Source organism: Callionymus lyra, chromosome 3 (genome assembly GCF_982586985.1).
Source record: "Callionymus lyra chromosome 3, fCalLyr1.hap1.1, whole genome shotgun sequence".
NCBI classification, from domain to species: domain Eukaryota; kingdom Metazoa; phylum Chordata; class Actinopteri; order Syngnathiformes; family Callionymidae; genus Callionymus; species Callionymus lyra.
Window position 1 is genome coordinate 8,246,754 of NC_141820.1, and position 17,579 is coordinate 8,264,332.

Below are 17,579 nucleotides of genomic sequence, written 5' to 3' on the forward strand. Positions count from 1 at the left end.
TAGAGGATAATAAAGTGATGATCAGTGGATGATAGAGGATAATAAAGTGATGGATCAGTGGATGATAGAGGATAATAAAGTGATGATCAGTGGATGATAGAGGATAATAAAGTGATGGATCAGTGAATGATAGAGGATAATAAAGTGATGGATCAGTGGATGATAGAGAATAATAAAGTGTTGGATCAGTGGATGATAGAGAATAATAAAGTGTTGGATCAGTGGATGATAGAGAATAATAAAGTGTTGGATCAGTGGATGATAGAGGATAATAAAGTGATGATCAGTGGATGATAGAGAATAATAAAGTGTTGGATCAGTGGATGATAGAGAATAATAAAGTGTTGGATCAGTGGATGATAGAGAATAATAAAGTGTTGGATCAGTGGATGATAGAGGATAATAAAGTGATGATCAGTGGATGATAGAGGATAATAAAGTGTTGGATCAGTGGATGATAGAGAATAATAAAGTGTTGGATCAGTGGATGATAGAGAATAATAAAGTGTTGGATCAGTGGATGATAGAGGATAATAAAGTGATGATCAGTGGATGATAGAGGATAATAAAGTGATGGATCATTGGATGATAGAGGATAATAAAGTGATGGATCAGTGGATGATAGAGGATAATAAAGTGATGGATCAGTGGATGATAGAGGATAATAAAGTGATGGATCAGTGGATGATAGAGGATAATAAAGTGATGGATCAGTGGATGATAGAGGATAATAAAGTGATGGATCAGTGGATGATAGAGGATAATAAAGTGATGGATCAGTGGATGATAGTGGATAATGAAGTGATGGATCAGAGGATGATATAGGATAATAAAGTGATGGATCAGTGGATGATAGAGGATAATAAAGTGATGGATCAGTGGATGATAGAGGATAATAAAGTGATGGATCAGTGGATGATATAGGATAATAAAGTGATGATCAGTGGATGATATAGGATAATAAAGTGATGGATCAGTGGATGATAGAGGATAATAAAGTGATGATCAGTGGATGATATAGGATAATAAAGTGATGGATCAGTGGATGATAGAGGATAATAAAGTGATGGATCAGTGGATGATATAGGATAATAAAGTGATGGATCAGTGGATGATAGAGGATAATAAAGTGATGGATCAGTGGATGATAGAGGATAATAAAGTGATGGATCAGTGGATGATAGAGGATAATAAAGTGATGGATCAGTGGATGATAGAGGATAATAAAGTGATGGATCAGTGGATGATAGAGGATAATAAAGTGATGGATCAGTGAATGATAGAGGATAATAAAGTGATGGATCAGTGGATGATAGAGGATAATAAAGTGATGGATCAGTGGATGATAGAGGATAATAAAGTGATGGATCAGTGGATGATAGAGGATAATAAAGTGATGGATCAGTGGATGATAGAGGATAATAAAGTGATGGATCAGTGAATGATAGAGGATAATAAAGTGATGGATCAGTGGATGATAGAGGATAATAAAGTGATGGATCAGTGGATGATAGAGGATAATAAAGTGATGGATCAGTGGATGATAGAGGATAATAAAGTGATGGATCAGTGGATGATAGAGGATAATAAAGTGATGGATCAGTGGATGATAGAGGATAATAAAGTGATGGATCAGTGGATGATAGAGGATAATAAAGTTATGGATCAGTGGATGATAGAGGATAATAAAGTGATGGATCAGTGGATGAAAGAGGATAATAAAGTGATGGATCAGTGGATGATAGAGGAACATAAAGTGATGGATCAGTGGATGATAGAGGATAATAAAGTGATGGATCAGTGGATGATAGAGGATAATAAAGTGATGGATCAGTGGATGATAGAGGATAATAAAGTGATGGATCAGTGGATGATAGAGGAACATAAAGTGATGGATCAGTGGATGATAGAGGATAATAAAGTGATGGATCAGTGGATGATAGAGGATAATAAAGTGATGGATCAGTGGATGATAGAGGATAATAAAGTGATGGATCAGTGGATGATAGAGGATAATAAAGTGATGATCAGTGGATGATAGAGGATAATAAAGTGATGGATCAGTGAATGATAGAGGATAATAAAGTGATGGATCAGTGGATGATAGAGGATAATAAAGTGATGGATCAGTGGATGATAGAGGATAATAAAGTGATGGATCAGTGGATGATAGAGGATAATAAAGTGATGGATCAGTGGATGATAGAGGATAATAAAGTGATGGATCAGTGAATGATAGAGGATAATAAAGTGATGGATCAGTGAATGATAGAGGATAATAAAGTGATGGATCAGTGGATGATAGAGGATAATAAAGTGATGATCAGTGGATGATAGAGGATAATAAAGTGATGGATCAGTGGATGATAGAGGATAATAAAGTGATGATCAGTGGATGATAGAGGATAATAAAGTGATGGATCAGTGAATGATAGAGGATAATAAAGTGATGGATCAGTGGATGATAGAGAATAATAAAGTGTTGGATCAGTGGATGATAGAGAATAATAAAGTGTTGGATCAGTGGATGATAGAGAATAATAAAGTGTTGGATCAGTGGATGATAGAGGATAATAAAGTGATGATCAGTGGATGATAGAGGATAATAAAGTGATGGATCAGTGGATGATAGAGGATAATAAAGTGATGGATCAGTGGATGATAGAGGATAATAAAGTGATGGATCATTGGATGATAGAGGATAATAAAGTGATGGATCAGTGGATGATAGAGGATAATAAAGTGATGGATCAGTGGATGATAGAGGATAATAAAGTGATGGATCAGTGGATGATAGAGGATAATAAAGTGATGGATCAGTGGATGATAGAGGATAATAAAGTGATGGATCAGTGGATGATAGAGGATAATAAAGTGATGGATCAGTGGATGATAGTGGATAATGAAGTGATGGATCAGAGGATGATATAGGATAATAAAGTGATGGATCAGTGGATGATAGAGGATAATAAAGTGATGGATCAGTGGATGATAGAGGATAATAAAGTGATGGATCAGTGGATGATATAGGATAATAAAGTGATGATCAGTGGATGATATAGGATAATAAAGTGATGGATCAGTGGATGATAGAGGATAATAAAGTGATGGATCAGTGGATGATAGAGGATAATAAAGTGATGATCAGTGGATGATATAGGATAATAAAGTGATGGATCAGTGGATGATAGAGGATAATAAAGTGATGGATCAGTGGATGATATAGGATAATAAAGTGATGGATCAGTGGATGATAGAGGATAATAAAGTGATGGATCAGTGGATGATAGAGGATAATAAAGTGATGGATCAGTGGATGATAGAGGATAATAAAGTGATGGATCAGTGGATGATAGAGGATAATAAAGTGATGGATCAGTGGATGATAGAGGATAATAAAGTGATGGATCAGTGAATGATAGAGGATAATAAAGTGATGGATCAGTGGATGATAGAGGATAATAAAGTGATGGATCAGTGGATGATAGAGGATAATAAAGTGATGGATCAGTGGATGATAGAGGATAATAAAGTGATGGATCAGTGGATGATATAGGATAATAAAGTGATGGATCAGTGGATGATAGAGGATAATAAAGTGATGGATCAGTGGATGATAGAGGATAATAAAGTGATGGATCAGTGGATGATAGAGGATAATAAAGTGATGGATCAGTGGATGATAGAGGATAATAAAGTGATGGATCAGTGGATGATAGAGGATAATAAAGTGATGGATCAGTGAATGATAGAGGATAATAAAGTGATGGATCAGTGGATGATAGAGGATAATAAAGTGATGGATCAGTGGATGATAGAGGATAATAAAGTGATGGATCAGTGGATGATAGAGGATAATAAAGTGATGGATCAGTGGATGATAGAGGATAATAAAGTGATGGATCAGTGAATGATAGAGGATAATAAAGTGATGGATCAGTGGATGATAGAGGATAATAAAGTGATGGATCAGTGGATGATAGAGGATAATAAAGTGATGGATCAGTGGATGATAGAGGATAATAAAGTGATGGATCAGTGGATGATAGAGGATAATAAAGTGATGGATCAGTGGATGATAGAGGATAATAAAGTGATGGATCAGTGGATGATAGAGGATAATAAAGTTATGGATCAGTGGATGATAGAGGATAATAAAGTGATGGATCAGTGGATGAAAGAGGATAATAAAGTGATGGATCAGTGGATGATAGAGGAACATAAAGTGATGGATCAGTGGATGATAGAGGATAATAAAGTGATGGATCAGTGGATGATAGAGGATAATAAAGTGATGGATCAGTGGATGATAGAGGATAATAAAGTGATGGATCAGTGGATGATAGAGGAACATAAAGTGATGGATCAGTGGATGATAGAGGATAATAAAGTGATGGATCAGTGGATGATAGAGGATAATAAAGTGATGGATCAGTGGATGATAGAGGATAATAAAGTGATGGATCAGTGAATGATAGAGGATAATAAAGTGATGGATCAGTGGATGATAGAGGATAATAAAGTGATGGATCAGTGGATGATAGAGGAACATAAAGTGATGGATCAGTGGATGATAGAGGAACATAAAGTGATGGATCAGTGGATGATAGAGGATAATAAAGTGATGGATCAGTGGATAATAGAGGATAATAAAGTGATGGATCAGTGGATGATAGAGGAACATAAAGTGATGGATCAGTGGATGATAGAGGATAATAAAGTGATGGATCAGTGGATGATAGAGGATAATAAAGTGATGGATCAGTGGATGATAGAGGATAATAAAGTGATGGATCAGTGGATAATAGAGGATAATAAAGTGATGGATCAGTGGATGATAGAGGAACATAAAGTGATGGATCAGTGGATGATAGAGGATAATAAAGTGATGGATCAGTGGATAATAGAGGATAATAAAGTGATGGATCAGTGGATGATAGTGGATAATAAAGTGATGGATCAGTGGATGATAGAGGATAATAAAGTGATGGATCAGTGGATGATAGAGGATAATAAAGTGATGGATCAGTGGATGATAGAGGATAATAAAGTGATGGATCAGTGGATGATAGAGGATAATAAAGTGATGGATCAGTGGATGATAGAGGATAATAAAGTGATGGATCAGTGGATGATAGAGGAACATAAAGTGATGGATCAGTGGATGATAGAGGAACATAAAGTGATGGATCAGTGGATGATAGAGGATAATAAAGTGATGGATCAGTGGATAATAGAGGATAATAAAGTGATGGATCAGTGGATGATAGAGGAACATAAAGTGATGGATCAGTGGATGATAGAGGATAATAAAGTGATGGATCAGTGGATGATAGAGGAACATAAAGTGATGGATCAGTGGATGATAGAGGATAATAAAGTGATGGATCAGTGGATAATAGAGGATAATAAAGTGATGGATCAGTGGATGATAGAGGAACATAAAGTGATGGATCAGTGGATGATAGAGGATAATAAAGTGATGGATCAGTGGATAATAGAGGATAATAAAGTGATGGATCAGTGGATGATAGTGGATAATAAAGTGATGGATCAGTGGATGATAGAGGATAATAAAGTGATGGATCAGTGGATGATAGAGGATAATAAAGTGATGGATCAGTGGATAATAGAGGATAATAAAGTGATGGATCAGTGGATGATAGAGGATAATAAAGTGATGGATCAGTGGATGATAGAGGATAATAAAGTGATGGATCAGTGGATGATAGAGGAACATAAAGTGATGGATCAGTGGATGATAGAGGATAATAAAGTGATGGATCAGTGGATGATAGAGGATAATAAAGTGATGGATCAGTGGATGATAGAGGATAATAAAGTGATGGATCAGTGGATGATAGAGGATAATAAAGTGATGGATCAGTGGATGATAGAGGAACATAAAGTGATGGATCAGTGGAACATCTAGTCTCTCCTCCTCCTGCTCCACTTGTCTCCAGCAACAATGGACGGACACTGGAGAGACTTCGCTCGGGGACAGGTCGACGGTCTCGCCGATCACCTGAACGCGATCGTGTCATCGATGGAGAGATTCGTTCGGACCCAGTTCGGGGTCGAGGCGGGTTCGAGGAGCGAGTGGTTCCGCTCGTGGATGGTCCTGCTGACGCTCGCGGGACTGACGCTGCTGCTCAGCGGCTTCTTCTTCTCCGGAGCTTCTCGGGCGAAGAAGAGACGGAACCCGGTCGGAACCGGCGAGTCCGTCAGACCCACGGCGGGGAGAGCGAAGCAGCCGGAGGAGGAGAGGAGGAAGAGGAGGAGGAAGAAGGCGGAAGAAAAGGTTCTTGTTCAGGTCCAGCCTTTGTTTACATCTGACTGTCAGTTAGCATCGTTAGCATCGTTAGCTCGCTGACACCGAACTGGTCCAAGAACGACGAGGAGAAAATGATTAAAATATACAAGTTAAAATAGAAACAATGTGTTAAAAAAAACACTTGACTACCAAAAAAAATATCACGTGTGAAGCAAATGTAAACAAACAACACCATAACAAGCCATTGTTAAATAAAATACACATCTTTGATCAGCATTTATTTTAATGTACTTGTTGTTGTTTTTTACAATTAAACTCACACAGAAACTCATCTTCAGCACTTATAGTTATTTAATACAAGACACTGAACTCCATTTGACCCCAGTGGGAGATTAAATATATATATATATATATACTGTATATATATACATTGTTTCAATTGAAAATAACAACAGTGATGGATAAAGTCATCCATTTTGTTGCAGCACCATTAGAAAAAAAAAAGTTGAATCAAGTGTACTATGAGTATACTTTTTTTACATCAACATTGTACTTCAAAATATATTAGTTTTATCTTGACCTTTATAGTATATACTTTATTGAATATTGTTTTGATTGTTTAAGCGCTTTGTGACCCTGGTCTGAAAAAAGCGCTATACAAATACAAATTACTTACTTACTTACTTATACTCAAGTATACTTTAAGAACATTGCACTACTTTTTCTTTTCAGGCGACTGTATTGTCCATTTTCTGCTTCTTCTTCTCTTATGGGGGTCGCAGGGGGGGGCCTATCCCAGTATCATAGGGCGAGAGCAGGGGACACCCTGGACAGGACGCCAGTCTGTAGCAGGGCAAACAAAGACAGACAACCATTCACACACTCACTCATACCTAAGGACAGTTTGGAATTCTCAATCGAACTCTGTATGTTTTTGGACTGTGGGAGGAAACCGGAGTACTTGGAGTAAACCCACGCAAACACGGGGGAGAACATACTAACTACACGCAAGAAGGTCACAGGTCTGCTCCCTGACGACCTGGAAGGGAACCGGCAACCTTCTTGCTGTGAGACTACGCCCGCAACAGTTTTATATAATTTGTTTATTGTACAAGTGTATCCGTACATTTGCATTAACTTTAAATACTTTAAAGACATGCACACAAAAAACATAAATACTCTTGATGTAAAAAATGAAAACATGTATACAGTGCTGTTAAAGATCGATACAATATCTTGGAAAAGAATATTGAATATTTCTAACAACCCCCTACAGAATGCTACGTAGTACCTGAGCGTTTCTTTACATCCATAATTAACATGAGCATGTACTTCTCACTAATTCATAATATCTCACAACTCGACATTTTTATTGGAAATATTATACTTTAATCATTTAATTATAATGAATCAATTGATTTAAGAAACTTTACTTTTTTTTTTTTAATTGAAGCAAACTTTTCTATTGAAGCAACTTTTTTGATCAAATATATATATTTAAGATAGATATATATATATATATATATATTCAAACATACTTGCGTCTATTTATGATACAGTTTATTGGTCTTCCATACAACTATTTAAAGTATACGTTGATTGTTTTTTCCATTAATATATGTATAATTGTACTTTTGCAATGTATTCTTTTATTAATCATATACTTTTAATGTAATTTCTTTTAAATAGTCCATTTATACAGTACTAGTAGATTTTATTCCACGCATGCTTGGACTGATTATTGAAAAAGAACTGATGTTCTTTCATGTTCGTCTCCTTCAGAGGCTTCTTTCCAACGGACGACCAGCAACCCCGGGACAGTTCCCTGTCAAAGTCCCCGTCAAAGTCCCTGTCAAAGTCCCCGTCAAAGTCCCCGTCGGGGTCTCCAGGAAACCTCCACAGCACAGAGGTGCAAAGGTTTGTGGGAACAGCTGCAGCTCAAACAGTTTGTGGTCCAACAGACTCCCATGTTGACATGAGAAACAACTGTCGGATCAGAAGAAGTTTTACTTTTCTCAGAAACGCTGTGAAGAGAATCATTTTTATTATCCACCTCATGTTCGCAATGTGAGTCAAGATCTTGTTTGGGAATAAAATACACTATTAGATGAAGGATAAATGTCACTGTGGAGTCAGAATATTGTTATATGTGTTTAGATTGAGTTAAAGAATGACGTGTTAACCAGTTACAGTGGTGTTTAAACAAAAAATGTTGTGTATCTTTCATTTCCCTTAGTGTTGCTTCTCACACGTCTGTTCAAGAACGGATTTTATTTTTTATTAAATCATTTACACTTTAAACTCTCACAGCTTTTCTCCATCCAAACATTAAAATTGCTTCACTGAATCTTCAAATAAATTCACACAAGACATATTTAAGATTAAATTTGAGTTACTTTAATTTTAATTATACTCGCGTCAAACTCAAATACGGCTGAAGTACATTAATGTTCATGTTGATATGAAGTCGGATCGGGTGCATAAGTTCCACATACCCATAATATGAGATGTGTATTAGGTGTGCTTAGGAGCAACAGCCTGAAAAGATTTCTCTCCTCTGGTCCTGAACCGTGTTCAGGAACCATCAGTAGATTCTGATCCACAGACCTCAGACCCCGAGCTGGGGTGTAAGGCTGGATCAGATCACTGATGTAAGGAGGAGCCTGACCATGAATAGCTGAAAGTAAGAACCAGAATTTAAAAGTTGATCCTGAAAGAAACTGGAAGCCAGTGAAGAGTTTTAAGGATGTGAGTTCTTCTACTAGAGCAGGTCAGAATTCTCGCTGCAGAGTTCTGAATCAACTTCAGGCGAGACAGATCCTTCTTGTAGTGGAATTTGATTGGAAAAAGAAAAGCTCATTTTGAAATCCGACTCATTCTCCCCGTTTAAATAAAAATAAAAGTTCAACGAACAAAAGAGCAAAAATAGTTGCTGTGATTGAGTTTAAAACATATGATCTGAAATGTCCCAAATAGTCTGCACAGCTGCAATCTGAGGCCCCTCCACCCGCTCTCTCAAGCCCCTAATGTCAAATAATACAGGAACATAATTCAGGAAAAGTCTCTTGTAATCGATTCTAATTCCCTTAAATAAAATATACCTTCATGCTGTGTCTGTTATTAATAAGATATGTGGGAAGCAACACTAAAAAAAATATAAAAATACAGATGAAAACAACAGTTTATGTTTAGGGAGCACAAACCTTTGCATCCCATACTATGGATTATGTGTTAGTTAGTTATATAGTAGTTTAAATAAGTGTCTGACTCTCAGCCTCCATGTGTCTCTCTAGGCAGCAGCTCCTAAAGCAGCAGCAGTGCAGGTGAAGAAGGAGAAAACAAAAACCAAGACCGACGTCAAACTAGTCCAGCACGTGTCGACAAACGGCGGGAGGACGAGCGATGAAGGTTCAAACCCACGCACGAGATAAACAATTTTATTTTGTTTGATCGACCATCTGTGCTTCTGTGGTTTCGTCCTCCAGGCGCCTGGGAGACCAAAGTCAGTAGTCGAGAGAGGAGGCAGCAGCGCAGGAAGGACAACGACTCTGAGACATCTGTGAAGTCAGGAGGGTCTGTGGCCAAGAACAACAACAAGAACCCTCAGAGCTCTGGTGAGATGTTGTGTGGTCTGGGAACCAATCAATTTAAATATACATGTTGGCTGAGGAAACATGTGCAGATAAATCTACTCTAGCTGAATTTTAAACGTATTTATACTTGTAAAAGGTGTCGTAATAGTCGATTTATTATCCAAAATCCTTTTATTAACTTCTTGGTTGATGACATCATCACAATTAAAACAAGGAATACTTATATTAACTTTGCGATAATCCACAATGATTACTTTTGAAGTCCTAGTTCACCCAAAATTTATTTTTCACCCATTTTCTACTCACCCCCATTTCGGCTAAGGGTTGGGATTCATTTCAAAGTAATCTCTTTCTTTTTAGAGTTAAAGACAAAAAAAGTTTGTTCATTTTAATGTAGCGACTGGAGCTCAGTTTATCTTGGTCCAAAAAGACACTTAAAAACGTCCAAAGACCTTCGTGTCTGTAACGTCCATCTTGGATTGTTTATGGGTGTATCCTCATTAAAAAATTGAAAGAGTAAATTACGCTGATAGTCTGCTATCTTCTGATAATAACCGTCTTAAAATACAGACTTATTCAAGTTTTTCAGAAAAATTCCTTATGTCTTCAATACAAGAGGACGTTACAGACGAGCAGTATGGAGGTATTTGGATGTTATTAAGTGTCTTTATTTTATGATTAGGTCCTACTCTCTTGTAATCTGTACACCATCCTTGTTTAAGATTGATTTTATTAGTATTAGTTTGTATTGTTCTTACCTTTTTTCTGAATTGTTTAATCGCAGCATCTAACCTTTAGAAGGTAACTGTAGCTAATAACTAATAAGTAATAACTGTGTAACTCATGTAAAGTAACTTGATTTTAAACCGTTTTTTACAAACTTTGTGACAATCACAATAATTCACTGCAATATATCTCAATTTTTTTTTCAAAATACTGTATGATATATAGACACCCCTGTATCTATTGCAAAAAATCTCACATTTTAATTGTTATTTTCAATTATTATTGATATTTTTGGGCTTTCAAATAGTATTTATTTTTTACTAAAGTACTTTTATAGTTGACAGTTCAATAAAGTGTTAAAAATAAAACAAATTTTTCTAAGGCATCTGTTTATTTTCGTGTTGCCATTTCAGCCTCTAGATGTCAGCAGTCATATCATCCTCAGCTGAAGTAACATTTCAAGCCCAGTGATGACTGAGGATGAGAGGATACAGTGACTCCAGCATCTTTTAAAGCTGATGTTTGGACATATTTTGGTTTGAAAACAAATGAAAGCAGTTACGACTTCGTCAAGAGTAATGTGGTCTGTAAATACTACAACACCAGAGTCAAGTACTCGACAATACTACAAATATATCCTCGTAAATACAATATCACAGTATATCATGTCGTTGACTGTGTATCGTGATATTATCGCGCGATGCGCGATGACTGTTAGAAAACTATAATTGCATCAGTTCAGACTCTTGAAAACTGAAGCCCCGCAGCCACCTTCCGTATTTACATTTGTTCTTTTTCTACACTATGAGTTGTAATGTTCAAAATGAATTCCATCATCATAGAAAGTTCAAAATGGAGTAAAATCCTCTTGTTTTCTCAGCTCCGGCCAGCAGGGGATCTGAGTCCACAGATGACGGAGGATGGACTGATGTTCCCTCCAAGGGTCAGGGCCGGGTCAGACCAACAGAGAGGACCAGATGCGGCTCCTCTGGTCCGATGTTCCAGGTTCCACCAGAAGCACGGGAGGAATCAGGTGCGTTCTTTGACTCAAAATGAAAAGTTCATAGGCAGTTCAAGCATCGTTCTTATATCCTCGTCTGCTCGACGAAGCAGATCTCAGGCCAGCGTCGCTCCCGGTGCCAGGAGCACCAGGTGAGCTCGCTGCTGTCACTCAACCCTGGAGCAGACCTTAACTCTTCTCTCTTCAGTCTCCATGACGACGGCGGTGAAGCTCCAGTGCTCCGGCCTCGGAGGTGAAGACAACTGGTCTGCACTCAGTGAGTGTATTTCTACTACGTTTATAGAAGTATTTCAGGGTTTTCTTCTCTCTTTCTAAGTGAATGTATCCACGGAACCGATGATGAAACATCTTTATTTGACGTAGATGGAGTCGTTTCCATGGACACCGGCTCAGACTGGAAAGCACCTGCAGAGTACTGGGGGAACTACGAAGACCCTGCGGCGGCATCGTTGGGTGGACCTGCCTTCATCAAGGTCTGATGACCTCACACGGTCTTAACAGGAATATTTACTTTCGTCCTTCAGTATCACAAAGGTTTCAAATCTGTCTTGAGAAATAACTTCAGCTTCTCTTGACTTCATAAGACATAAGGGTTCATACGGATTTCATGTGTAAAACTTTCTAAATTCAAAGATGTAAACATTTAACAAAGTCGTTTGCCAACATTAATATCTATTACAAACATGGAACTTAAACCAGTTGGTGTTTGTGGTATCCCTTGTGTAATCTCAGGGTCAAAATGAACGGAAGGGCCATTTGTTTCCGGACCTTTCGGGTCATCTTGACCCTGAGATTACAAAAGGGATACCACAAACACATTTGTTTCAATTCCTTCGGGTCACCTTGACCCTGACATAACTCAAGGAATACCGCAAACACGTTTGTTTTCCGGTCCTTCTGGTCACCTTGACCCAGATATAACAGAAGGGATACCACAATCACATTTGTTTCCAGGCCTTTGGGTCACCTTGACCCAGAGACAACACAAGGGATACCGCAAACACGTTTGTTTTCCGGTCCTTCTGGTCACTTTGACCCAGATATAACAGAAGGGATACCACAATCACATTTGTTTCCAGGCCTTTGGGTCACCTTGACCCAGAGACAACACAAGGGATACCGCAAACACGTTTGTTTTCCGGTCCTTCTGGTCACTTTGACCCAGATATAACAGAAGGGATACCACGATCACATTTGTTCCAAGGCCTTCGGGTCACCTTGACCCAGAGACAACACAAGGGATACCACAAACACATTTGTTTTCGGGCCTTCGGCTCACCTTGACCCAGAGACAACGAAAGGAATACCACAAACACATTTGATTTTGTTACTTCGGGTCACCTTGACCCAGAGAAAACACTAGGGATAACTCAGGGTCAGTTTTTAAAGGTGTTTGTGGTTCTGTTCCCCAAACCATGATCAAGACTTGACTCACAGGTTAGAGTCGAGTCAACGTTTGTCCTCATGAGAATAAACCAGACGAGCACGATTTATTCTTTTTGTGCAGGAGGACGAGAAAGACGGAGCTGCCAAATCAAGGAGGAGAAGAACGAAGAAGAGAACTGAGGCTTCAACACAGGTGCGAGCTTTAGATCCAGTTCCACTTTAATCGACGGTGACATCTAGTGGAGAAGTCGGTATTAAAGGAGGTTAAAGTAAATCTTCTTCGACATGATTCCAGGTCCTGAACGCAGACGTCAGACCAGCAGAGCCTTCGGTGAAAGACTCCTCTCAACCGTCCCAGAAGAAGAAGAAGAAGAAGAAGTAGAAGTAGAGAGCGAGTCTGCAGGTCCTGAACAACTTTATGCAAACAATTGTTAACACATGCAATAACGAACACGGTCAACATCGTCTACTTTCATGCATCGCACCAGTAGATCTGGTCCTGTGGACTGAACACTTCAAAACTATCTATGCTTTTTTAAATTGATTTATTCTTGATGTGTCGCCTCATGAAAACTATTCATATTTGTAAACTCTTTACACTGTTGCTGCACGATATTGGAAATAAGTGCGATATTCGACATTGGTGTCTTGAATTGCGATATCGATATTAATGCGATATATTTTTCTTTCACCTAAAAATGTAGTTGCATGACGCGCTAGTACTGTAGTGTAGGTCCGGGGTTTAGAGAAGGAAAACGGTTGCGATATTTCCCTTTCTTTTATTTCCGCGTTTCGGTGCCGACATGATCGGAGAAAAATATCACTCACAACTTTGCGGGAAACTGATACAGGTCCCGCAAAAACTGAGCGACATCAGAGAGGAGCCGCCGGCGCGTCGTGATATCACCAAATCAATAATAAATCCACCTCCTTGTACACGCAACACTTTATAAATGACGCTAACAGCTTAGCTCGTTAGCATACGGTGAAGACGGACAGGTTTGTTTGGAAGTTTACGATCTTATAAGAAAACAACTGAGACGAGATGAAAAGTTCTTACAATATGTTGCTTTAACAAAGGAGGTTGAAAGAGACGAGTGACTGGATCACTAGTGTTTGACTAGATCACAAGTTAGTATTACTTCCGTGGATATACTGAGCTGAGACGCGTCGCCATAGCAACCGAGCCTAGCGAGCTGCGCCGAACAGCTCACAGACGGACGGAGACGTAAATAACAACGAGACATAGAAGTACAATTTGACAACTTTACAGAACGTGACACTGATTGGTCGAAGTGCGCATTTAAGAAATGCTTGATTATACAACCATATGCATATCACACGTGACAATATTGCGATATCGATATTTTTCCAATATATCATTGGGAAAATGTATTTTTACTCAGAAAAATGTTTTTTTAATCCCTGAAATTGTTATTGTGTCAAGAACTGCTTTCTGTTGTTTTTAGATTGTTGTTGGGGTTTTTTTTAAGTATTTGAATCTTAATCTTTGATTTGTTTATTAAAAACTTGCAATTCTTTTTTTTTTTTTAATTGAATTAAATAATATAATTATTGCAATATAAAATATTGTCATAAAAGTGCCCACTTGATATATAGAATTGAAGAAAAGGCTTAAAAAATATTGAATTTTGAACATTTATGTGAATTATTATTAAACAATGTTTAAAAATAAATAATTAAAAATATATATTTTGATTTAATATCCTTTCAAAATTAGAAAAAATTGAATTCAAACATTCCAAAAATAATGAAAAGTTTGAAAAGGTAAATTCTACCATTGAATATTACGATGAACCTGATATTCTTCCACATAAAATAATGAACCAGTGAAAACCTTTATTTTTATCGAGGAGTTTTTAGTAAATAACGATTCAACGCAATAAACCTTCAGGAAATGTCGCCCATGAGGACAATTGTTTAAAATAGTATTTTGATTATTGAATCATGGAAGTAGTTTGGTTGATATTATGGGATGTTGTTATTGAACAGGAGCTTCAAACTCAAGTCGAAAAGTATATTTGTTATTTATATAATTGTTGAATGTAAAATTGATTTTTTAATAGTTTTACTGTGAATTTTAAACATCTATTAACTATAATAAGTTTCAGATCCTTGTCCTTGACAACTTGTAAGTCGACACAATGTATTCTTTGGTTTTATCCTTTTTTTTTAATTAAAATGAGCCACTGACGCCTGGAAATTAAATAAAAATGTAATATATTTAAGGCTTAACGCAGTAGAGTGTGAAAAAAAAACTGTGAGTAGCTGATGTCATTGAACTTAAGGTGGAAATATATATATTTATACATGTTTTCTTACAGCTCTTTAGGTGTAGATCACTAGACTTTTCTCTTTAGGAATTAAACGGCAGCTTCAGTCGAAGATATGAGACTTTTATTCATGAATATGCAGCGAGTATTTTACTGTAACTCTAGTTTCAATTGTGTTTTAATACTTCAACTCAAGAAAAACTACTGACACTAAGATGTTTTCTGACACATGTTTTCATATCAACATCCAGCCTCGATCCATTTGAAGCAGCTTTGTTTATTCTCGCGGAACAAACTGAATGTACAGTGAAATGCTACGTTTAGTTCTCGTTGCAGTAGCAGTAACTAGACAGCAGGGGTCACTGTAACGTTCTTTTTAAACGAGGCAGCCATACTTTCTTTGTGCGAGTATTTGTAAGTAATGTTATTCGTCTTTTTCTCCATCGCATACACAATTCTGCGCCATATTTGCAGACTTTCAAGGGCTTTTTTTAAACTGGTGCAGAAGAAGTTTGATGTCAACGGATTGTTTCTTTAAAATGTGAATCGTAGAATCAGAAAAAAGATAAAATATGAAATGGAATTTAACCCTTGTGTTGACCGAGAAGCGCACCACAAGGGATACCACAAACACATTTGTTGAAATGGAATTTAACCCTTGTGTAGACCCAGATGCGCACCACAAGGGATACCTCAAACACATTTGTTGAAATGGAATTTAACCCTTGCGTTGACCCAGACGCACCACTAGGGATACCTCAAACACATTTGTTTTCCGGGGCTTTCGGGTCACCTTGACCCGGAGACAACACAAGGGTTAAAAGTTGTGTTAATAGGTTTTGGCAATGATTCTATTTTATGATAAATTCCAAATAATTGTACATTTGTAGAAGGTGATTTTTCTTGCATGGTTTTTACAAACGTTTGAATTTTAATATTTAAATGGATAAAAATGTCTGATCGATCACGTGTTTCTTTGTTCGCCAGGACTGTAAACTATTATGTTAAACATGAATAAAGTGTTTAAACATGTCATGGGTTCGTTCACTCGTGTGACTCTGGAAACGTTTGCTCCTGAATGTGTGTCAGCAGGAGATCCAGTGATGCTGTCATCGACCTGTGGCTCAGTTGATGTGTGGCTGCAGTGACACCATTACACCGCCTGACCTTCATCTTCCTCATCATCATCATCATCCTCTTTATCTTTATCTTTATCTTTATCTTTATCATCTTCATCTTCTTCATCATCATCATCATCCTCTTTATCTTTATCATCATCTTCATCTTCTTCATCATCATCATCATCATCATCCTCTTTATCTTTATCATCATCATCATCCTCTTTATCTTTATCATCATCATCTTCATCACCTTCATCATCATCACCATCATAATCATCATCATTATCATCATCATCCTCTTCATCATCATCATCTTCATCCTCCTCCTCTTCTTCATCATCTTCATCATCATCCTCCTCTTCTTCATCATCATCTTCATCATCCTCCTCTTCTTCATCATCATCATCTTCATCATCATCTTCATTTTCATCTTCATCTTCATCTTCATCTTCATCTTCATCTTCATCTTCATCATCATCATCATCATCATCATCTTCATCTTCTTCTTCATCATCATCATCTTCATCATACTCCTCTTCTTCATCTTCATCATCCTCCTCTTCTTCATCATCATCATCATCATCATCATCCTCTTCTTCATCATCATCATCTTCATCATCCTCATCCTCTTCATCATCATCATCCTCTTCTTCATCATCATTTTCTTCATCATCATCATCATCCTCTTCATCATCATCATCATCCTCTTCTTCATCATCTTCATCATCCTCCTCTTCTTCATCATCATCATCCTCTTCTTCATCATCATCATCTTCATCATCCTCTTCATCATCATCATCCTCTTCATCATCTTCTTCATCATCCTCATCATCTTCATCTTTATCTTCAACACCTTCATCACCATCTTTATCTTTATCTTCATCATCATCTTCATCATCATCATCATCATCATTATCATCATCTTTATCTTGATCTTCATCACCTTCATCATCTTCTTCATCATCATCATCTTTATCTTCATCACCTTCATCATCACCTTCATCATCATATTTATCTTCATCATCTTCATAATCTTCATCATCATCATCATCTTTATCTTTATCTTCATCATCTTCATCATCATCATCATCTTCATCCTCATCATCTTCATCTTCATCCTCATCATCTTCATCTTCATCCTCTTCATCTTCATCTTCATCCTCT

The 17,579-nt window shown here is 37.3% G+C and overlaps 1 protein-coding gene across 3 annotated transcripts; it reads left to right on the forward strand.

The window, feature by feature from the left end:
• The first annotated feature begins 5,968 nt into the window (after nt 1-5,968).
• LOC148083172 (uncharacterized) lies at nt 5,969-14,396 on the forward strand. Of its 3 annotated transcripts, XM_087786311.1 has the most exons (11): nt 6,022-6,301; nt 8,057-8,096; nt 8,133-8,191; nt 9,568-9,682; nt 9,760-9,888; nt 11,474-11,626; nt 11,707-11,745; nt 11,802-11,870; nt 11,978-12,087; nt 13,122-13,193; nt 13,296-14,396. In XM_087786311.1, the coding sequence occupies exons 1-11, from the start codon at nt 6,047-6,049 to the stop codon at nt 13,380-13,382; spliced, it is 1,128 nt and encodes a 375-aa protein (XP_087642437.1). In that variant the 5' UTR covers nt 6,022-6,046; the 3' UTR covers nt 13,383-14,396. The 3 variants fall into 3 exon arrangements, with proteins under 3 accessions (XP_087642434.1, XP_087642436.1, XP_087642437.1); XM_087786308.1 differs by having other exon boundaries at nt 5,969-6,301; nt 8,057-8,191; XM_087786310.1 differs by lacking the exon at nt 11,707-11,745 and having other exon boundaries at nt 5,969-6,301; nt 8,057-8,191.
• Nucleotides 14,397-17,579: the final 3,183 nt, after the last annotated feature.

Bases quoted from the DNA above. Each gene is read 5' to 3' on its own strand.
- LOC148083172 (XM_087786308.1), top strand. From the start codon at position 5,969: ATGGACGGACACTGGAGAGACTTCGCTCGGGGACAGGTCGACGGTCTC. The intron at 12,088-13,121 runs GTCTGATGACCT...CTTTTTGTGCAG, and splicing joins GTGGACCTGCCTTCATCAAG to GAGGACGAGAAAGACGGAGC. The intron at 13,194-13,295 runs GTGCGAGCTTTA...ACATGATTCCAG, and splicing joins GAACTGAGGCTTCAACACAG to GTCCTGAACGCAGACGTCAG.